This window comes from Haliotis rufescens, unplaced genomic scaffold (assembly GCF_023055435.1).
Source record: "Haliotis rufescens isolate VD_foot unplaced genomic scaffold, xgHalRufe1.0.p SCAF_47, whole genome shotgun sequence".
NCBI lineage: Eukaryota > Metazoa > Mollusca > Gastropoda > Lepetellida > Haliotidae > Haliotis > Haliotis rufescens.
The window spans coordinates 2,189,425-2,213,091 of record NW_025964190.1 but is presented as its reverse complement, the minus strand read 5'-3'; the positions used below and the strand labels follow the sequence as shown (position 1 = coordinate 2,213,091).

Here is a 23,667-nt window from a genome sequence, read left to right as displayed (position 1 = left end):
GCGCCAACGTGGTCGGAGGGTCCTGGCCGACCCGCCTGTCGAGTTTCAAGACGTTACCCCTTTTTTGAATTTTTGGCATCTATGCGTTTTCTGGCCAGTCATGGTTTGACACAACGGAGCCCCTAAGGCCTGGAGAAAATAGTGAAAATTCCAAAGTCTGAGCGCCAACGTGTTCTTATTGAGGGCGTGTATTCCTATGCCACCTGCTGCAGGGCTCCGGATCTCTCGTGGAGCGTACACTCTGCAAAGCCTCAACCTGTGAGCGGATTGCTGAAGGCGACGTGTCCTGACGGCTTCACACTCACTGGTTGTGGAGGACACAATCCATGGAAAGAAGCACGAGGCTCATATATAGCAGGTACAATGAAAACAACAGAAACAATGAACGTAGTCAGTTGAGAACTGACAGTTGGTAATATCAGCCGCATTCTATATCAGGTAAGAGAAGAAATTCGCTTACAGTCATAACCATGCATTACCTAGAAGTCAGAGCACTGCAAAATACTCGCTTCTGGAAGCCTCCACTTGCTCTAACTTAAGTACTACCTTTCACTTTTAATACTTTCAGACGAAGCGGGTACCCCCACATGCCACGTGGAGAGGCATGGCCGAACTACCGTATTCTACGTATGTTGCTGATGGGCGGACATCATTAACTCTATATTTCAAGGAGTAGTAGTGCTTAGAGAAACACCGATATATCGACGATTTTTATGGATTAGCTTTCTGAATGTGTCCTGCACGTATATTTCTTCTTTTGTGAAATACTTATAACATTTGAATTGGCCAAGATTAAATTTCTGGATTAAATCCTCTCTTCATCAGTAAATATCGTGATAACATCTGCTGATGTTGAAGACGCTTTGGACAAAATAAGTTGTAGCAGAATCCCACGGGAGTTTTGATACCACGACCTAGAGGCATAAAACCACATGTACCCCGAGTGATACTGCTACAACGAATTAATTTTACCGACATGTTTTAAAATGACGTTGTAGGAGAGGTTAAAACAAATTCAAGATTGCTAGAAAACAGCTGTTCTATTAATGCTGAGGTTAACGTGTGCTATGTAGCGTGACCTTCATTAACTTGGTAAAAAGCGTTCGGCTCATTGCTTCGAAGCGGGTATAAGGGATTTATTCTCCCGCTGAGAAAATCCAGGTGCAGCCTGTTTTCTTCGTGGCGGAGTATAAGGGATATATTCTCTCCCCTCCATGGCTGGAAACATGGAATTTTATCAAAATCACGTGAACCAATCAGATCTCATCATTCAGACATGGTAGTATGATTTAGAGATGATGTGCATTCTTGGTGTTAAAATAGGGTTTAAAATGCCTCTCTGACCCAGTAACAAAGAAAACAACTTAGCAACAATCTTTGAGCTTACATTTTGCAATAAGTTAAGAAAATTACTGATAGATTTTGAATGCGTATTCGCTTTTTTGGACTTTCACATTGGCCTGACATATGTACAGTGTATCAAAACCATTGCCTCTAAAGCAAAATAAATAACTGATAACGACCGAGGTGTTATTGTATTGTATATTGATGATATTGTTTTACAAATGCAGCTAACTGACATTTTCCAATTTTCCCAAATTTAACGGAACATAGCTCAATAGCTTCTTTCTATACATATTCAGCAAGAGGAGGGTGCTGTTTTGAGTGTATGTTTCCTTAAGTTAATGTACCATATAAAACAAAAAAGGACAAATGTATTCTGCTCCGAAACTGGTCATTATGTTTTAAATGATTTAGTCGAATGCTTGGTCGAAAGGAAATGTTTCTCTTTGTCTTGACGCTCAGAGAACAGTATTCTTTGTTGTTGATTAGCTTCGTTTATATGTGTGGTTACATCTCGCTCAATACCCTATCTGTAAATGCGTTTGTTCTTTCATTTAATAAATATAAAATCTCAATGCAAGAGTGTGAACAGTCTTGATTGTCCACCGAAACATATTCCATTTTGCGAAAAGGGTAAAATAGCTGTGAATGAAATTGTAAAATTGTATGAATGGACCACTGGTGACACCGAGTGTTCTCGAAAAGGGTAATCATGTCCTGCCCTACCGGTAGCTCCCGCTATTCACATAATGTGCATAAAATAGTATTTATTACCTGACGCCGCACAGCAGTATACTTGACGCGACGGCGGCCTGTAAACAAACCTGACAATCAAGTGACTCAATTATGAATTACCATAAAGAATGATTAGGTCTTTCCTGTTAAACATTTGTCAGTCTTCCCTCTATGCTTCTCGGGATAGTTCCAGAGTGAGTGAGTGAGTGAGTTGGGTTTAACGCCGCTTTTAGCAGTATTCCAGTTATATCACGGCGTGTCAGCTTAATGTGGGAGGAAAGCCCGAAGTGATGCAGGTCTCTGACGTTTACCACTTCGGTGAAACCCACGAGCAGGGGTATGGTCCTGACAAACCTAGAAACATAATCGGGGCGAACCGGGATTCGAACCCACAATCATAGGTTTCTGGCGTACCCAAGGGACGCAACTCTGCACAGCGAATCGCGGCGCCTTAGACAACTGGGCCACCCGTGCCCCCTGCTAGTTCCAGAAGTAATGTAGCCAGTTCAATAGGGGTGTAGAGATGGAGATGTATATTAGGGGTGGGGTGGTGTAGCTAAGTGGTTAAAGTGTTGACTCATCACGCCGAAGGCCCGGGTTCGTCTCCTCCAATGGGTATATTACGTAAAGCCCATTTCTGCTGTCCACTGTGATGTTGCTAGAATATTGCTAAAAAGTGGCTTAAAACCATACTCACTCACTTATGTAACTATGCATTTGCCAATGATTAATCTGCTGAGGCTATTGTCATGGAAACACTAATCCATATTGTTCCTGGATATAGTCCTACGATATCTTCTGAAGAAATTTCATTGAGTATGCACTATTTAGGTTATAATTAAGAATTGACTTTCACTTTATGTTGGATTATCAACCTTCAAAGAATGCGGGTGGAGAGTGGAAGTAGTCCGTCAGTGTTTACGTCATTTAAAGAACACGGTCTCGTGAAAAACGCATGGACCTCAATTTGCGTCGTTCACTCCGCTTTTTATCGTTATGTAAACTTCAAATTAAGAAAAAACATTATTATGTGTTAACGTCAAATTTCGTCGGTCACACAGCTGTTTATCGTTATGTAAACTTCAATTTAAAAACATTTATCTTATCAGTATGCAGATGTTTCCATACACAGTCCAGGTAGGTAATATATAGAGTGTAGATGGTGATGTAACGTTCACCTGAAGACACACACGATGTCGGAACGTGTTTTGCCGGCAGTGCTCGGACTGTCCTATTGCCTGCTTCTGGTGGGAAGTGCGGCGGAAATGTTCAAAGACCCTGGTTTCGAGAATCCCGACATCAACTCTAGTTGGACAGCCAGAGGATGTCAGATGCGTTTGTCTACTGATCATGTGGAGGGAAAGCACTCGGTGGAAATCTCATCACGGTAAGGGCAACGCTGATCATTATGCTGGGTCCACCTCTGACCCTGGCATAATCGGTACGTTTCGCTATTCCTTGCGCGATTGGCTGAGAAGGTCTTGTTGTAAAATGTGTGTCTGTTAGCCAGCGATAATAGTGATAACGTATTGAACCTTAAAATTATGTTTGGTGCTATCATATATGTACCTTTACAAAACAGCCATCTACTGTGGTCCCCTGGAACTGCATAGGGAGGGAAGGCATCGTGGCCTAGTCCACCAGGTCACCGATTTCGCTTTATATGAGTTGCACCCACTAGGCTCTAGTGGAAACAATGACAGTGAGTTCGAATCTAAAATTCCCTCTGATTATGTGTCCAGGTTGTCAGCACCGCTCCCGTGTTCGTGAATTTCCTCAAAGTGATAAATATCTACGTCACTGTTTTCCCACACTAAGCTGACACGCAGAAACAGAAATATTGTTCAGAGCGGCGTTACGCCAACCTCACTCACTCCCTCACTCACTCCCTCACTCACTCACTCACTCACTCACTCACTCACTCACTCACTCACTCACTCACTCACTCACTCACTCACTCACTCACCCACCCACCCACTCAATCACTCACTCACTCACTCACTCACTCACTCACATGTATGTTATTATGTTGAACACAGAGCTGGTGCAAGGGCGGGGCCTGGACAGATGACTTCCCTCCACGTCAACACCCGTTACTTCGTCCAGGCCCGGGTCAAACAGCTGAACGATGTGACTGGAAAGATCTTCCAGAGGTTCACCATTATTATGGACATTCAGCTTCATGATGGTAACTTAAAATAACCAAATCTCTTCACTAGATCAGTGTTGTAAAGTCGTCATTTCTGTCAACAACCGAAGTCTTTATTGCTTAAAAAAACAACAGATGTCCACAAATGGCAGTGCTATACCTTACCTGAATTTATATGTACTCGAGGTAATAGACTGGTATATTCTAAACATGTGTTGACGTTGAACCAATGTCGAAGCAATGACACCGGATGATAGCCAATGCAGTTTTCACAGTTCCCTCACATCTACCCTGCTGTACATATTTGCTTGGGATGACAATTGTCTCTTGGGATAGAACATAGTAATGGCCAGAGGACGACACTGATCTTGTTGCTAGGTTACTCCCCTTGGCCGTGCCAGGAATCGCTGATGTTTGGTACGAAGCCAACATTCGCCTGTATGATCTTTGATTTGTCATCATAGTACCCTTGTGGCTTTCATGGAGTGGTGAATGTGTATGACCTGCATCGCTCATGGCTTCGCCGATTATTACTCTTTTTTTGGCTATAGAACTGAAATTATGTCTGTTTATGACATTAAAGCCAACTTTGTAGGCACTGAGTAGACTCTGTTTATTCCAGGTTCCCACAGCTACGTGGACGTCGTGGAGAACAATGGCATGTACAGCCAAAAGGGCTGGACCTCCTTGTCCGGTTACTTCTTGTTCCAGGAGACAGGTTTATTTGTTTGTTTGTTGATTGGTTGGTTGGTTAGAGTGAGTGAGTTGGGTTTAACGCCGCTTTTAACATTATTCCAGTTATATCACGGCGTGTCAGCTTAATGTGGGAGGAAAGCCCGAAGTGATGCAGGTCTCAGACGTTTACCACTTCGGTGAAACCCACGAGCACGGGTATGGTGCTGACAAACCTTGAAACATAATCGGGGCGAACCGGGATTCGAACCCACAATCATAGGTTTCTGGCGTGCCTGAGGGACGCAACTCTGCACAGCGAATCGCGGCGCCTTAGACGACTGGGCCACCCGTGCCCCGTTGGTTGGTTAGAGCCAAGCTCAGCAATTTTTCCATTTATATGTCAATAATTGAGTCAGGGCCAGACAATAAAGTGATTGATATTGTGAACAACGACCCATACCGTCGAGGAACGATGACACGCTTTTAACAAAGACATGGGGCGGTCGGGTAGCCTAGTGGTTAAAGCGTTCGCTCGTCACGCCGAAGACCCGAGTTCGATTCCCGACATGGGTACAATGTGTGAAGCCCATTTCTGGTGTCCCCCGCCGTGATATTGCTGGAATATTGCTTAAAGCGGCGTAAAACCATATTCACTCACTCACTAACAAAGACATCGATTTTGGTCATCTCTTAGGACCAGTACAGGTTGCTGTGGGCCTGTTCTAATCCTGAAGCCCCATGGGGCCCAGACAAAAGCGTAACACGCTTGATGCAACTGTTATATTATCACCAATTGTAAGGTTTACGTTGACTGTGCGTTATAAGGGTGATAGTAATATAAAGCCTGTTAAGTCTCCGGTTCAGTGAGTGAGTGAGTATGATTTTACGCCGCTTTTAGCAATATTCCAGCAATTTCACGGCGGTGGACACCAGAAATGGGCTTCACACATTGTACCCATGTCGGGAATCGAACCCGGGTCTTCAGCGTGACGAGCGAACGCTTTAAGCACCCCCTCCGGTTCAGTACGAAGCCGAAGCAACGCACTGCCATAGTCGGACGCCTACACCTTTTGTTAATTAAGATTATCCTTTATTTATTTTGTGTAGTACACAGTTCTCAGATGCATTGGTATGTACTTGATGCCGATGTTCCTGGTTCAGATCACAAGACCATAGAACTGAGAGTGTCCGGGCCAGACAGAACCGTCAATTACCGAGTGGATGACATGTCACTGACGGAAATACCCGAGGACAAGAACTGGAAGTCTGAGGCGGACAAGAGGATTGATCGGCTCAGGAAGAACAACATACACTTTAGGTATAGAATCCTGTTTGTCTGATAGTTTTGCACATGGTCATTTGTATTTAATTGTTCGAAGTAAAGGATGAACTGTACTTCAAATCCTTCTACAGTATTGCCGAGTAGTGAAATGAATTACTGTTATACTGGTATAAAACTTAAGTATTCAACAGGATTGTTTTCTAAATTCTAAAAAGTATGTTTAATGAGTTTTAATGAAACTCCTTATTTCTCGATATTTGTTCTATATTTTCACGTGGCTCTTGATCACATGAGTGTTCAGATCCCAAACACACACGTGTCTCCTCATCACATGTGTTCAGATCCCAAAAAAAACGTGTTTCCTCATCACATGAGTTCAGATCCCAATCACACACACGTGTCTCCTCATCATATGAGTTCAGATCCCAAACACACACGCGTGTCTCCTCATCATATGAGTTCAGATCCCAATCACACACACGTGTCTCCTCATCATATGAGTTCAGATCCCAATCACACACACGTGTCTCCTCATCACGTGATTTTAGATCCAAATCACACACGTGTCTCCTCATCACATGAGTTCAGATCCCAATCACACACACGTGTCTCCTCATCACGTGAGTTCATATCCTAATCACACATGTGTCTCCTCATCACATGAGTTCAGAGCCCAATCACACACGTGTCTCTTCATCACATGAGTTCAGATCCCAATCACACACACGTGTCTCCTCATCACGTGAGTTCAGATCCCAATCACACACGTGTCTCCTCATCACATGTGTTCAGATCCCAATCACACACACGTGTCTCCTCATCACGTGAGTTCAGATCCCAATCACACACGTGTCTCCTCATCACGTGAGTTCAGATCCCAATCACACACGTGTCTCCTCATCACATGTGTTCAGATCCCAATCACACACACGTGTCTCCTCATCACGTGAGTTCAGATCCCAATCACACACGTGTCTCCTCATCACATGTGTTCAGATCACACACACACACGTGTCTCCTCATCACATGCTTTCAATTCACAATCCTACCCGTGCATACACCTCTTTCCCTCCTTATAAGAAACCTATTGCACTTCACCGTCTGTCATGAGCTTGTGTTCATGAAACGCTATCAGATAGTGATAATGGCAGGTACAGTTATGTTTATGGTTCATCGCCACACTCAGTAATATTCCAGTTCCATGGCGACAATCAAACCTATGATTGTGGGTTCGAAACCCGATTTGCCCTGATTATGTTTCTAGTTTTGTCAGGACCATACCTCGTGGATTTCACAGAAGTGGTAAACGTCTAAGACCTGCATCCCTTCGGGCTTTCCTCCCACATTAAGCTGACACGTCATGATATAACTGGAATACTGTTAAAAGCGGCGTTAAACCCAACTCACTCACATGTATGTTATTATGTTGTACACAGAGCTGGTGCAAGGGCGGGGCCTGGACAGATGGCTTCCCTCCACGTCAACACTCACTCACTTACTCACTCACTCACTCACTCACTCAATCAATCAATCAAACACTCACTCAATCACACACTCTCTCAAAGAATAAAAAATAGATAGCCGTAAGACATCATATGGTTAATGCGCCGCTTCGTCACACCGAAGGCACAGGTACAATTCAAGAACCCAATTTCTGTTTGTATTGGAAGATTATTGCTATACTTTGCGTAAAACCAGACTCACATACCCAAAAAGTTTGGTATTTCGTTCAGCGTAAAACAATTTAACAGCATTTCAATGATGCCATTTCGGACATGTCTGTTACAGCGTCCATGCTCCGCCACATGTATCCAACGCTGACCTTGACATTCAGGTAAATGGACATGACGATATACCCATAGTGGAATAGGGGTGCACATAGAGAATCTCACGTAAGTGGGTTTTGTTATATCAAATATATCAACACGAGTCGACAAAAAGTCATAACTCCTAGGCTTTATAACTTGTTTTTCAGTTTGTAAAAAATGATAACCAGTGCATTGTGTGTAAACAGTACACCCAACCAGCAGAAAGATAAGCGATATCATTTGGTTATGACGTCGCAATGGCTTGCAAAGCATTGTGATGCAATCCACCCTAGTGATATCTCCTCGGAGAATAAACTGACGATATCTCTTTTGGAAACTAGTTTTGGATGATAAAAAAAATCGCTTCGGGTAGACAAAAGTAAATATATCGATACGGGTATCATAGTTGTGTTTTGGACCTTGTGTTTGAAGTGTTTCTGCGACTGTTGTCAGTGCGTTAACGTTTTGATAACGTTTTTAATTTTTTGGTCATTTCCTATTTCAAGTTAATACTTTCTTTTGCCCGACAGTTGTGTCCACATTTGAGTGTTTAGAACCACATACTGTAAAACGTGAAATTAACGCGAGCGTGAATTAAATGCGAAAAATGCGAGTGGTCTTTGCTCGCATTATTAAACATTGCTCTTTGCGACTGCACCAAAGGCCGACACGAGCCAGCGCACACGTATTGTTTTAGCTGAAGTACTCTACTCAGTGCTAATAAGCGGTGCTATTTGGTGTGTGATTGGATTAATGTAAGGTTGGATTAAGGTGAGGATTCTCCTGTAAACCTGACAGATGACGTTTTGTTTAGATATAATTCCACTGATGCTTGAGAGGAGGGGGTGTCGCATTCATATTGAGTCGCATTATTGGCTAGGGACCAGCGGTCGCATTCTTTTAGAGACGCATTAATTTCACGTTTTACAGTATTAACTTGTGCAAGAACATTTATATCATCTCATACAAAGGTGGACTTGGTGAAACACAGCTTCCCATTCGGATCCCAGACGGCATCTCATGAGATGTTTACATACCCGCACTACAACGACTTGTTCTACTACATGTTCAACTGGGCCACCGTGAACGACTACTACTGGTTCCGGAATCTTCCACCACGGGTAAATCAACCACGTCCTTACTTCAGAACCATGTGGGGATTCAAGGTTAGAATAGATCCCCATCAAACTATGTCTATCGGAAGAGTTGAATTAAAAGGCTGGCCAGACTGAATACCTCGGTTGATTGTGCCATTGTACCCGGTAGACTTGGATCGTTGCTTCTATTATCATTCACTGGTTTGTCTCGTCCAGACTTGATTATTTGCAGGTCATCATTATTCAAGTCTTTGAAAGGCATTTTGAAGTGATACTCATAAGGAGGAGAATTTATGGATGTCAACTTCTTTATCATGAACGCCGCGATATAACTGGAATACTGTTAAAAGCGGCGTTAAACCCAACTCACTCACTCACTCACTCTTTATCATGAGGAACACAACGTTTCGGAGTATATGCTTACTCCTTCATCAAGTGAATGAACAATATGTTGTTGTTGCTTTACATTGTTAAGAGGTCGCCTTCAGCCTTAGCAATTTTGGCTGACCATTCCCTCTTTGTGACTCATGTGTGAGTAGGGTACACATATCTATTACGAGTTTGGTATTCACAGAATTTCTGTTTTTGTATTGATATGATTTCTATTTTCGTATATTGATATCACTGTCTTCATTTTTATCCTTTTGCTGCTCTGTTTATATACGTTCGAGTAGCTGTCCATCACTCATAAATAGTGTTAGTTTGGCTTTAGGAGATCTATGACAGATAGCGGATCTAACTGCAATTCTTGTTTTAACCGAGCCCGGGCTGGGGTGTTGTCTTGACATTCCAGTATCAAGTAAGCAATGGATTCAGGTTGATAACAAGATAGGCATGCCTTTTCATAGTGCTTTTTGTGACCGAGGCTGAGGCGTGAGATTGCAATTTTAACTGTCCTTCATTTGAGTATGAGTATGGCTTTTGGTGGATCGGTTAAATTTTGTATAGCCATCTGCCGATCTTACTTGCGTCCCACTGGGCTTGCCATCTTTGGGCTATGTAGGCTTTGATTTTAGCTTTTTATCTCTAGTTCAGAGAATAGGCTGTATCTCTGCTTTGTCTAGTGCTAGCTTCGCCAGTGTGTCTGCGTTTTCATTTCCATGAATATCTATGTGTGAGGGAATCCAAGACAGCTCCACCTGTTGCCCTTGGTCCGATAGTTTTGTATAGTCGTGTAGAATATTACTGACTGTGCGCTGATAGTTATGGACAACCGGAAGCCAGGACTAAATTATCACTGCTAGGTAATTCCAGTTGTCCATAACTATCAGCGCTAATTACTGGAAAGTGTTGGCTTCTATCGTCTATTGCTCATCGCTTATCAGCGCCAATTATCTGTTGCCTTCTCTTGTTAAGTTTCCACCTTTTCTTATCTTATTACTTTTGTTGTTCTTACATGTACATATATATATATACGCCCTCTGCCTCATATCATTCATTCACACGATGAAGGAGTAAGCATATACGTTGTGTTCCTCATAATAAAGAAGTTGACATCCATACATTCTCTTCCTCATCATTATACAGCTGAAATATTGATGGGTGCGGCGACAGACCTTCAATAACCTCAAGTCAAGTCTGTATTTCTCTATTCTTGTTGTTGAATGTATATTGTCCTTTCACTTGCTATATTCAATTGTTCTACGAATAGTAAAGTGCGGACCAGACTTCATTTTATGTAGTCAAGAGTTTTAATCTAAAATCAAGTGCATATCTTTAACAGACTAACGGCAGTCGTGCGACTTTATGAAATCTTGGACCTGTATGACAGAACGATCCTACATCTTTGACTATCGTAACTCTCACAACCCGTTTATAAAAGACGTAGCACTTCCGTCACGGTCTTGAACCAAGACAATGCAAGGAGTGCAATTAGTGCCTACGGCGTTGAAGATAATAACTCGGGTGCCATACACTCAGTAATATTCCAGGTTTAGCACATGCCACGGAGACAGGGGGTGAATGCTTGAGGGTGTGCACCTTATTTCAGTAATACCCCAGTACATTATAGAAGTTTGCCACTTTGGGCATTGTACAGCCACCCAAGGATCATAATCAGGGCCAAGTGAGAACATTCTGCACTTCTGTATTTCTAGCACGACCCTGACTACGGGAACGTTACAAAAGCACTGAATCTACTTCACCAGCATGGGTAGGTCTATTCGGGCGTGATCACAGGGGGTGAATAATTAAATGACACTCGTGGTAATGGTGTGAGCAATATTATTTACATGTACATGTATTTCTGTTAGGCTAGGCATCTTGGGATGCATGTTTCATGCATTGATAACATGTGTAAGTTACAGTATTAGAAGGTATTTTTCTTAATTGAGTTAAGTGTTGACAAACAACATGAATCTACATATCATATGACACATTTCAGCTGCCAATTACCAGTACGTATGATGAAGCGTCCTGAGCAGAAGTTTGTGAAATGTTCCGTTGAGGATTCATTAATGTGTACATGATTGATGATAAATGCGATTGATACCTATTTAATGGGGCCATGCATGTTTGTTTCATCATAACGATTGAGTTCAATTGAGTATATGAATGGTTTGGTTGTCTTTCCATTTATTTAGCTATTTCATGCACCTGTTCTAAATTCACAATACATTCCAAACCCTGTCGATATGCTTTAAAAGTCCTGATATTGCACTTGGGTCACATCTTTCCTATCTTAATTTTGTGTATTTATTTTGCCTTGATATTAGAATATCTATACGGGGTCACAACATATTCTGGGGTCAACCTCGTCGAACACCAGCGTGGGTGCAGGATCTGAGTCCCGACCAGGTGAAGCAGGCAGTGGATGAAAGGATACAGTACATCGTCAAGGACACCAAGGGGAAGTAAGTCACAAATTAGTGAGTAAAAGTGGTAAGCTTCAAAACAAAATTCCTGCTTAGAAGCCTTAATTTTTTTCTGCGCATGAACAAATCAAATCTCCTTTACCTTGTTAATAAAAAAAAGGTTGCAACATTGGGATGTCAACAACGAGCTTCTTACCGGGCACTTGTTCGAGGAACTCATCGGAGACAGATTCTTCACTCACAAGATCTTTGCCAAGGTGCACCAGGCAGATCCCAGTGTCAAACTCTTCCTCAATCACGGCCGTGTTGTGGCGACAGGCACATTGACAAAGGTGAATACAAAAAACGGGGTTATTCTAGACGGGTAATTTTTATGATCGTTACAATATGAACTGTGTTTTGAAAACCTGATTTAAGTGGAAACACTTTGTCTCTAGCATAGTGGTTGTTGGGTCATTGGTTTTCCAGAGTTATAAACTTATTATTTAATCAGTCTTGAAAATAGTGATATTGTATAGGGTTCTGTGAGGTACAACTGTTCCGGTGATAATTATCTCATCAGGCATACGTGGACGAGGCTAAGGAGTTCAAATCGGCCAATGTCGGTCTGTATGGGCTGGGTGTCGAGAGCCACTTCACTGCGTACGAGGCCCCTGATCCAACACTTATCAAGGTAATAAGAAAATCAAGAATAACTTACAGACACTTGCACACTACATGGACCTTCAACGCATGTCCAGGTAAGCAGGTCAGTCAGTCGCTTCATTTCATACAGTGTTTCTGAATCAATACTTATCAATAAAACAGCAACTAACATCATCACTTTCGGTATGCATGTGAAAATGAAATATATTGAAGTAAGACGAGTTCTATGGAAGAACAACTTCTTTATTACAATTAGTGCGATGTTTCGGTGTAGATCCCAACACTTTTATCAAGCAAGTGATGAATAGTGCTAAACAACATAGTAATATATACTGATTAACATCAAAGTTTATACAGTAAATTGATTGATGGACACACAGAGCTGATTAGGGTAATTGGAAGAAACGTCACACTAATTGTAATAAGGAAGCTGCTCATCCATAGAACTCGTCTTACTTCATCACACCAACTTCTAAATGCCACTGAAAGAAGTTATACGTCGTCTATATGGTGAAGTGGCAATCTCAGCTATCAACAAACTCAGCAACCTAGATAAGAAGTACATCCGGTCCTCCAACCATCTTACCTTCCTCATGAGATGCAGGGACCACCAGCTCATCCCGAATGGCCTCAGACTAAGGAGCCAAGTCAACTCTGTGGCAGCCCGCAACATCCTACACAAAGCATCTGAACTACTCGTCAAAGAGAGAGAATCCGACATCACCGCAAGACCAAGACCCTGACTCTTCACAGTATCACCAAACAACAAGAGCATATCCAGAATCTCCTACACGCCGACACCTACTCTACCCTAAGAAGCATCCAGACCGAAGCCAACCACAAACTAGATGCAGCAACCAAGACAACACAGATTGCCAAACTCCAAAAACTGAAACCATCCAACAACCCCAGGAAACCACGATCTACTGAAGAGTACCCCAAGAAGACCGTTATCAACCTCAGCAGCAGAACTCTAAAACATGGATAAACTGCAGTTCTTTCCAAAGGATTGAAGTGTTCACCCACCTCTCGACCAAACCATGACATATTCATAGCCAATGTTGAGAAAGGGCTTCAAGAACTAGTCCCAGGGGGCGAAGTTGACTATTTGAGACATCAGATCGCAAACATTTTAGAAAACAAAAAAAAAAAAAACATTGCTGAAAGGAAAACTCTTAAAACTTTGAAAGTTGACCCATCCATCACCATAGCCCCAGCAGATAAAGGCAGAGCAACTGTCATCATGGACACCAGTGACTTCAATGCCATCACCAGCAACATCCCAGATGACCAGACAACATACCAAGAGCTGAAGAAAGACCCCACCACCCGACTCCAGAGAGAACATAAAACCCTGCTGAAAGAGCTCCTAGAAATGAATGACATGGCCCAACCCTCCACTAGTAGATGACTGTCCCTCACCCCAAGCCACCCTATGCCAGAGCCACAATCAAGGTCCACAAACAAGACAAGATCTACCAACAGACACATGGCCTTCCCATGGGATCCCCGCTGTCTCCTATCATCACAGAAATCTACATGACGGACCTAGAAGAAACCACCCTCCTTACATCATCTATCACCCCCCTCTCAACGGCACCTTTGTCATTCTCCAACCTGACCATGACCCCAAGACCCTCCTCAACCACCTGAATGCCCAACACCCCAGGATGCAGTTCACTATGGAAGAAGAAGCTGACAGACAACTTCCATTCCTAGATGTAAGAGTACAGAAAGACTCCAATAACAAACTCCACACCAGTGTCTACCATAAACCAACCCATACTGATCAGTATCTGCACAATTCCTCTAACCATCCACTACAAATCAAGAGAGGAATTATCGCCACCTTAGCCCGACGTGCAATCAACATCTGTTCCACGCCACAACAGCTACAAACTGAATTCAGCCGCCTCCGCCATGTCTTCACCAACGTCAACAATTATCCTACCAGCCTAGTTGAACAAACAATCGAATTACAACATTTGTTCTTATTTAACATGTCTTCAACTAATACTGTAAGCACAAGATACAGGTTAGAATTGGTCTGCAGCCACTCCTGCTGCTCATAAGAGGCGAGTATGTGATCGGGTGTCAGGCACGCTGCTCATGATGTCAGTCACTGGCTTGTCTGATCAAGACTCAAGTATTTCCAGACCGCCAGCATATAGCCACCATATAGTGCGGGGTTAAACAACAAGCAAATAAATAAGGACACACATGTTAGAAAATATTAGCAAGTTATCAGAGTTTGTTTTCCTCCTGTTGACTCACAATCCCCGAGACAGAAAGTGGTGTTATATTTAATGGCAGCGATAATTATATACTTCCCAAAAGAAACAACACCCGAGTTTTTCATATGACTAGAGTTCCGTCAGTCATGGATGGTAGTATATATTTGTTTAGGTGGATGACATATATATTTATTCATTTAATTGTTAATTTATTTTCACTTGTGCTTCATTTTGATTTCACCACTTCAACAAGTTTGGTACATATTTCTGAGCTATATTTCAGAGACGTCTGGACATGTTGGCCACAACTGGCCTGCCTCTGTGGGTCACCGAGATGGACCTTGCGGCCGGTGACGAAAATACCCGAGCTGACTGGTACGACACAGCATTGCGCATTATGTTCAGTCACCCGGATGTGGAGGGCATCATACTCTGGGGATTCTGGGATGAACATCACTGGAGAGGCCCGGATGCAGCTCTTGTTGATGGACCCCAGTTCCATGTAAGTTTTATTACACAACTGAATTTGTTTATGACTGCTATTTCTTTGATGTGTGAACCTGGATTATATAATTAAGAGATTAAACATACTGAGTACGTGCTTTTAATATGGTGGTGGTAGGTAACCTGTAGATTTAACCGTGTAAATTTGAATTTTGAAAGCAGCATTAGCGTGGTCAGAATCGAGTATTTTCCAATTTCCTGGTGGAATGTAGAATTAACATGCATGGTTTAGATTAACGCAGCAGGAAAGAGATACATCGACCTCCTCTACAAAGAATGGAGTACACATGTGACGTACAAGGTGGCATATGGGACACAGTTTTACGTCAGAGGTTTCCATGGAGACTACAGGGTGGTCGTCAATTACCAAGGCAACCCAGTGATGCAGCAGACTTTTACCCTCGGAAAACAAGACAAACAAGTTAGCATCCAGATCACCAACGTCAACTGTGAGTTCCGTTACATTCTACTATCATGAAAAAATGTCATAATACATATAATTTACACTGTATGCATATGAAATTCAACACTGTATGGTCAATAACCATGGCAAACCTGGTGATGCCGTTTATTTTAGAAAGCAGAATATCATTGAAATTTAAAAAATTAATTAAAGAAATTATTTTTATTTTTACACAAATAACCCTGAGTTTTGTTGCTTTACTTTTGTATTTTCCAAATGCATGTATTTGTGATACAATGAACAACCTATTTGATACCTGGCCAGGCTTTCACAGATATCATCAATATCCCCACAGCGACATCCCCGCTTGATAACCATCATTCAGTACTCCATCCTGTGACACACATCAACGAACGAACAATTGGTCACATGACTTCCGGCTCTTCCAATCAGCTTAAATGTTTAACCAGATACTCAGGGTTTTCTGAAGTCGCATATGACAAGATGGCATAGATGACAAGTAGGATGTCCTTCCGGGTACGTCCTGACTGGATGCTCAGGAAAGGTGAAGGTGAGATTAGCAGCCAGATTACACGGAGTTTGATTCCTCGCACAACCCCAAGTTATAGCTGAAGCATGAGTGTATTGATACCACTCCCCTTCTAGCATTCACCTGCATTCACCTGCTCATAATGTTAACTTATTAAGATATCACATCTCGGAGTTGGTTAAGCAGAGAGTTCACGCAACTGTTTCTGATTTAAGGACAATCGGGATCAAACTGATGGGGAGGAAATATTCTTCCTCACTGGAGCCACATGTGGGGCCTTTGAAGGAGGGTCACCTACGGCACGTGAGTCAAGCTGCAAATTATCGCACATCATTCTGACGTGAAGAAGTATAGACATTTCTGATACCTCTTTATAGTAAACATGCTTTAATAGTGTTTAAAACGTGTGCTATTATGAACATCACTTTATCTTTTTACTCAATGCCAAATCGACTCTTGCGACAAGCTTGAGGTAATTCAATCTCATTTAAATCAGATCTAGGTTCTTGCCGCCGCTAAATATAGATCTGAGTACATCCCATTACGGGTCACGTCAGAACGACCTTTCGCGAATTTTGACCGACCACTGAAATGACTAACAAGAAGTCGATAGCAGCCAATTAGAAAGCAGATTTCTCGAACTTTACGGCAATCATTTCAACCTGGCGACTTCCATTTCAGGCTACGCTTGAAAAATATGTTGACACAGTTCTCGATTAAAATTTTCAAAACTAAACAAACGTCCAATATATGTTTGAGATTGTATGGCAGTGCTTCCCAGTACTGTGCAACGCCTCCTCCATTCAAATGTATATAGCACGGTAGCGAGAGGTAGACGGAATCAGTCGTACGTGCCGTAACTTTCGTTCGGAATACCCCGTGTTAACGTTTTCGAGGTTGCATGATTAATAAACACATTCCAACTGTCACTCTGGCAAGCGACCCTTTGATTGGTCGGATTAAAGGTCGTTCTAACCGAACCCGTTATGGTATGTCCTCAGATCTTTTTTAGCGATAACGAGAACAAAGATCTGATTTTAATGAGATTGGTGGTAATGGATATCGATCTTTGGTGACCCTGTCTCCACTGGGGTGAAATTTGAGAAGAAAAAGATATTTCGTTCCAGTAATTTTCTGTCTACTATATCTTCTGTACGAACGGATCTCACAATCTTGACATGGAGGTATGATAAAAAAATGTATACAAATGCTGAGCCTGCCCGGCCGATCCTCGTTTCAGTTGGCTATGACTGTTTGTCTTCTCTCTAGTACGTTGCTTATCTCCCTCACAGCTCTCCAGGCGGTGGCAAGATGTTGCATGTTGACGGGTCTCACGTGTGACTACCGGACGTCCGGCCCTTCACTGGATGTCCTCGGCCAGAGAATTGAGACTAGGTGTCAGAACAACATGTATGCCACTGGTAAGAAAAAAGCTTGTCTCAATATCCTGTGAAATAGAAGTACATAGGTGATTTTTGGTAACTTTGGTAAGTACTTCACCCATGAATATGTAGAAATCTTACGATTCTCCACTCTAATCCTTCAAATTCACGCATTCAGTATTCACTTATAATCAAATAAATCCTGAGGCTGCAGCAAAATGCAAATAGACATGAGTAGTTCATTGTCTTAATAGAAGGGGCGCAGGCAGAAGAAGGAGTCGGTTGTCAATTCGCAGTAGGGAAACATATTGTTTAACAAAAGGCTACGTCAATGGCCACAATGCGGGACACTGGGACCGCCTCGAGTGATAAATGTCGTTACCCCCAATTATCGGTGTGTAAGTTTCAAGTGTTAGTGTTAGAGTTTACATAAACAATCCCACATGTCGTACATACAGCAGGAATCCAGTGGATGTATGTTGTCATCTTTGACGTGTGAGTCTTACTTTAATAAGGAATACAGACTACTATCACCGACTCAAACTGATTTAACATGGTCAGGAATTTCAACAACATTTACACCCCAAGAGCACTTTAAAGTGTCTGTACCTCTTCCATATTAGGTTGTGCTGCGCACACCTACTTCCAGTTATCTGACGGAGCCTTCCCATCAGCACATTCCTGTATTGCTCAGAATTTTGAAAACAAAGGAGGTAAGAATGTCGACATTGTAATATAATATATAGCAATTATGAATAAGCTGACCCAGCCTGGTCGTAAGCCACATAAACGTAATATTTAACTAATTGAAAAAATGGTTTACACAGATGTACAAATTCTAAATTGGATGGAACTGATCCCTCCAATCTCTTCCACATACTACACTGCAGGGTTGCAGTCCTCGGCAGTGTGTTGCTCGGCCCCTTATCTCACGTGCCGCGTGAAGGTCTCCCCTCCCTCGGGTCACAAGCTGGGGGATGCAACGTCTGTGTCATGTGACTCTGGCTGGCACCTCGTGGGATGCTCAGCCTACTCAGAGGATGCTAAACTGAGTGGGGCCCATATAAGAGGTACATAGCATTGCACTACATTTCAGTGAACTTTAAAACCTTCGAAACCTCCTCCAACAAAGCGTTTTATTCCAAAAATCCCTACATAAGTGTTAGCTTTCTATAAAGTTTAGAAACTGAGAAACATTTGTTGCATATAGGTTTGATAATGATGTGGGTTGATTGTTGACTTCATTATATTACTTGTATGATAATTGTATTATGGGTCCACGACCTTTCATTGAATGCACATACGTCAGTTTATCGAAAAACATTCACTTTGATGATGACGCACAAAAAATATATTAATAAACATATTGGAACATGTATTTGAATGTTCCTTAATAATAATACATAAATTTAATGCCAAAATGTACTTCAAAGAATGTTAATAATCTTTCACATTTATATCACAAATACTCCCGTTTTGAACTGAAGACTTAGGACTGTGTAGAATTGTTGGTGGTACCACTGACTTGTAGTGCAGACGCTCCAAGGTAATGTTCTTGCAGGTAACCCGGAACAGTGTGAGGCAGTGAATGGAGCCGAGAAACTGTACTGGGAGATGGGGGCTGTAGCCTACGCCACCTGCTGCCGCGGACGGTTATGAGAATAAAACTCACAAACTTAACTGTGTTTCATTTTGTGTGGAAAACATCTCGTACTGAAGAAGATTTGGTCAATCTGAGTTAACGCGTTAATACCAGAACTACCATGGATGCAACCAACATTTCCTGGTTCCAATACCAATATTACTCTGCATCTGCCAGTATACATAATTCGCGCAATTTGTCGTTATTGAATGATAAAACAGACCAAAACATTTCCACAAAAAATAAGAAATATCTGCTAAAAGCAAACTAAATTGTACGAATGTGACTATATCATAAGCACCTGTTTGTGAATCATTATCAAATAGTGATCATAGCAGGTGTTCGCGAAAGCCTATCTTACTCCACTGGTGGTACCTGTCACAAACACATGCACAGGCAAGTCGTCACTTGTTCACCTTAAAAACCGTGGTAAAGTAGGATACATATACTCAACAACAAAAGTTCCTGTGACACCAGTATTTTAGTGTATTTTTCAAACAATTAAAGTTTGATTTTCAATATTGTAGTACATGTATGGAATCAAGTCACAAAAAAGCAACTGCAGAAAAGCATGCATTCCATGCAACAGATGACTGTTATGCAAGTCCCATGCATTTCACTACCCAAAAATGGGTATAAAAACATGTGCGTTAACGGGATTCTATTATGCATTGTTTTGCATCGTGCCGACAACAACCACTCATGAAAACAACAAAATTACGCAATTATTCAACATTACGAAATGCCACGCCTGTCCGAAAATGAGAGTCTGCGAGCCATTGGTATGCTTGAAGCAGGATCGAGTCAACGTGATGTTGCAAGACAATTTAACGTCCACAGAAACACCATGTTGGTGTTTATGGCAACGTTGGCAACAGACGAATGCAGTCAGAGACCATCCTCGGAGTGGCAGGCCACACGTAACCAATAATTGACAAGACAACTGGATTCGAACAACACACCTACATAATCGATTCCAGCCAGCAACAGTGACTGCAAGAAGCATCCCTGGCCTTCGACGAATATCTTCACAAACCGTACGTCGCCGCCTCAGATGTGCAGGGATTGTCGCCAGAAGACCCGCAAGACGTCCCATATTGACAGGAAACCACCGTCAAGCACGTCTACAGTGGTGCAGACAGCGTCTACGCTCGACGGCCATGCAGTGGGGACAAGCTCTAAAGCTCATAGGCAGATATCCTGTAAGCATTATTCTAACTGACATCCCTTGAGAAAATTACCTTTTTGTTCGTAAGTACACATCAATATTATGATGTCATAAGGTTCTACAGATGGGAAGTCTAAGTATTGTGATGAAGATAGTAAAACCGTGTTGATGGTACTGAATTGTACAGTACACTCTCTAAGTATATTTCAATAAATTATGCCTGAAATATATTGCGACACTTGCTGTAAATAATGTAGAAACCGCAACATGTTATTTGTCAACATTAAAGATGAAAGATCTGAATAAATATTTTCTTTTGCCGGAATGTTGTCATCATAGTCCTAGGCCAAATGCAATCTTTTAGGAGTAAAAGTGTTATCCAGTAATTTGTATGACACCCTACACAAATTCCTCTCATTATAGAACTAGCCATACAAGTGAGTGAGTGAGTTGGGTTTAACGCCGCTTTTAACAGTATTCCAGTTATATCGCGGCGTATCAGCTAAATGTGGGAGGAAAGCCCGAAGTGATGCAGGTCTCAGACGTTTACCACTTCGGTAAAACCCACGAGCACAGGTATGGTGCTGACAAACCTAGAAACATAATCGGGGCGAACCGGGATTCGAACCCACAATCATAGGTTTCTGGCGTGGCCAAGGGACGCAACTCTGCACAGCGAATCGCGGCGCCTTAGACGACTGGGCCACCCGTGCCCCTTTAGCCATACAATGTATCAAGTTACTACTATGAACAAACAAGGTTTCCCCTTTGCTTGACCCACACAGCCGGTTGGTTAAACATGTACAGCACAGTCGGTGGGGTGGTTTTTATGTCTTCCAACTTCTGTAGTTAATTTATGGTTACTTTATCTTAGTTTAAAAAACTGCACTCGATATTTCCTTATTTTACAGTAACTTGGGTAAGGTTCTAATTTTGTTTCATTTTTAATTAACTACCCTCTATGTCCTTAGGTTGTTTCCTGTGCCTTTGGTTGCATTAGCATATGAAGAGTTTCCTTGAAGAGAGAGTTTAATTTAAACTTTATTGTCTCTTTGAATGCTGGTGATAGGAAATCTGAATCTTTTATATTATTATGTTTATTTCTAAGATTGGACTTCATTGGTATACCCATCCTATCCGTTTATTCACCAAAGGTTCTTTTTTACATTTTCCCGAGGCAAGGGCGTTAACTGACCATAAAAGTCAAATTTCCACCCTTGCCATACTAGGCTGGAAATTACAGACTCGAGTTATGTCCCTTCTATTTCCCTCCTATTGACCTATATCACCTCTCATATCACTTGCAATTCTTTTAAACAAAATGGCGGCGCCAAGTCAAGACAATGTGATCGATAATACATAGATCCGACCGGGAGCCATTTTACCAATAGTACTGTAGTACTGGCTTACCTCCTTTTGCATCCTGCGTATCATTCTACCTGTCGGATCGACTTGACCCGGGTGGTTAATAATCTTATACATCACGACTGAAAAACAAACCCCAACCCTATAATTGCAAACTTTTCTCAAAAATTAAATTCTTGCTTGATGCTAAATAAATGTATTGTTAATACGAAAACCATATTTTCTTCATTTCATTAATTTCCAGAGAATGATGAAAGACTCTCCCTTTAATGTATATTTGTTTATAAAAACCAGGAGTTGTTTTCATTTTCCAGTCCCAATTGACAGCCTCCGCGCAAAACACATTTGAAGATACATCTGTGTGTTTAGAGTTGATTTTGACAGCCCGGGCCAAGTCGGACCCAACACAAGCCAAACACTTCTGATAGAGACAATGTTGAGAATGTAGAGGGAAAAGGGCTTCACTTTGAGCCCAATGTTTTCTATAAATACTGCGATCTGAGACACTATAAAGTGGTATATCGGTAGATATAATACTAATTTTTAGATAAGAATCCATTTGATGATACATCTGTGAGATTTAAGCTGATTTTGACCGCCCGGGCCAAGTCGGACCCAACACAAGCCCAACGCTTCTGATAGAGGCTATGTTGAGAAGGTAGAGGGAAAAGGGCTTCACTTTGAGCACCTTGTTTTCTTTAAATACTGCGATCTGAGACCCTATACAGTGGTATTTTGGTAGATATTATACTAGTTTATAGATGTGAATCCTAATGATGATACATATATGAGTTTAAAGTTGATTTTGACAGCCCGGGCCAAGTCGGACCGAACACTTGTGTGACTTTTGACAGTATAGGGAGAAGAGGTCTACTTTAACCAACGTGTCTGCTTTAAATACGATGAACAGTGACATTATAAAGTGGTATTAACAAAAAGAAGTACTATCCTATAAATATAAACTCTATGCCGACAGATGGAAATTTGTATCACGTAAGCTAGAAGTATTGGATACGTGTCAAATCGTATTTCCTTTAACGATTGCTCTTTTACTTGTTACCTAGATCAGCGACGCTAACACAGAGTTCTACTTTCTGGTTTTCAAGTGATTTACTCCGAATTACTTAATTATGGTGCACGTTTTTGGTTGGTGATTGTTCAGTAATGTCATGTGTGTATGTTGCATCAATAATATGTAGGTATGATCGCCGATAATGAAGTAATTAGCCAATAACACTTTGGCCCGTCTTGGCCCGGCCCGGCCAGACTTCAAGGCAATGCCGTAGAAAAGGTCTTCAGCAAGCCATGCTTGTCGTAAGAGGCGACTAACGGGATCGGGTAGTCAGACTCGATGACTTGCTCGATGCATATCAAGTGTTTTATCGTCAACCTGACAAATAATGCATGCTTACATGACCTACTGTAAAAGAAAACATCCTGCAGTTTAAGTCAAATTATCATAATTTTCTCTATTAAACCAATTCACCCAAATTACGTGATGACAAATATAATAAACTTACGCGTATTTCCACTTCTCAATCAGAGATATGTAGGCCATATAATAAAAGTAGCCTTCTCACAGTTTGAGGGTCACCAAGCTCCTTGGCACCAGACAGACACACACGCACACACACACACACACGCACGCACACACACACACACACACACACACACGCACGCACACACACACCACTGACCATGCATGACTTCCTGCGGAGGTTCATGGGGTGGGGCTCCAGTAGCAGGTGGCCCTCAGTCACACACAAGGTGTTTCCACAGTGATAGGATACATCGCCATCTAAACTGAATTAGTTTGTAGCTATCACATTCACTAACCCCGGTCAAGTTATGATTACTCTGGCCATATTTGA

General features: G+C 41.9%; 2 protein-coding genes across 2 annotated transcripts; both read left to right on the top strand.

The window, feature by feature from the left end:
• Positions 1 to 3,221: 3,221 nt before the first annotated feature.
• Positions 3,222 to 16,202, top strand: LOC124151279 (anti-sigma-I factor RsgI6-like). Its single transcript, XM_048383327.1, has 13 exons — positions 3,222 to 3,466; positions 4,119 to 4,267; positions 4,851 to 4,946; positions 6,065 to 6,221; positions 7,974 to 8,019; positions 8,965 to 9,114; positions 11,187 to 11,242; positions 11,805 to 11,942; positions 12,064 to 12,235; positions 12,466 to 12,576; positions 15,066 to 15,284; positions 15,519 to 15,735; positions 16,045 to 16,202. Exons 1-13 carry the CDS (start codon positions 3,273 to 3,275, stop codon positions 16,200 to 16,202), a joined length of 1,863 nt encoding a protein of 620 aa, XP_048239284.1. The 5' UTR covers positions 3,222 to 3,272.
• A 4-nt stretch (positions 16,203 to 16,206) lies between these two features.
• Positions 16,207 to 19,301, top strand: LOC125372759 (proprotein convertase subtilisin/kexin type 9-like). The gene is made up of 6 exons (XM_048383354.1): positions 16,207 to 16,260; positions 16,455 to 16,542; positions 17,532 to 17,660; positions 18,245 to 18,334; positions 18,512 to 18,691; positions 19,183 to 19,301. The coding sequence occupies exons 3-6, from the start codon at positions 17,558 to 17,560 to the stop codon at positions 19,278 to 19,280; spliced, it is 471 nt and encodes a 156-aa protein (XP_048239311.1). The 5' UTR covers positions 16,207 to 16,260; positions 16,455 to 16,542; positions 17,532 to 17,557; the 3' UTR covers positions 19,281 to 19,301.
• Positions 19,302 to 23,667: the final 4,366 nt, after the last annotated feature.

Bases quoted from the DNA above. Each gene is read 5' to 3' on its own strand.
- LOC124151279 (XM_048383327.1), top strand. From the start codon at position 3,273: ATGTCGGAACGTGTTTTGCCGGCAGTGCTCGGACTGTCCTATTGCCTG. The intron at 11,243-11,804 runs GTAGGTCTATTC...CCTTGATATTAG, and splicing joins AATCTACTTCACCAGCATGG to AATATCTATACGGGGTCACA. The intron at 12,236-12,465 runs GTGAATACAAAA...TTATCTCATCAG, and splicing joins CGACAGGCACATTGACAAAG to GCATACGTGGACGAGGCTAA.
- LOC125372759 (XM_048383354.1), top strand. From the start codon at position 17,558: ATGTTGACGGGTCTCACGTGTGACTACCGGACGTCCGGCCCTTCACTG. The intron at 18,335-18,511 runs GTAAGAATGTCG...ACTACACTGCAG, and splicing joins GAATTTTGAAAACAAAGGAG to GGTTGCAGTCCTCGGCAGTG. The intron at 18,692-19,182 runs GTACATAGCATT...ATGTTCTTGCAG, and splicing joins GAGTGGGGCCCATATAAGAG to GTAACCCGGAACAGTGTGAG.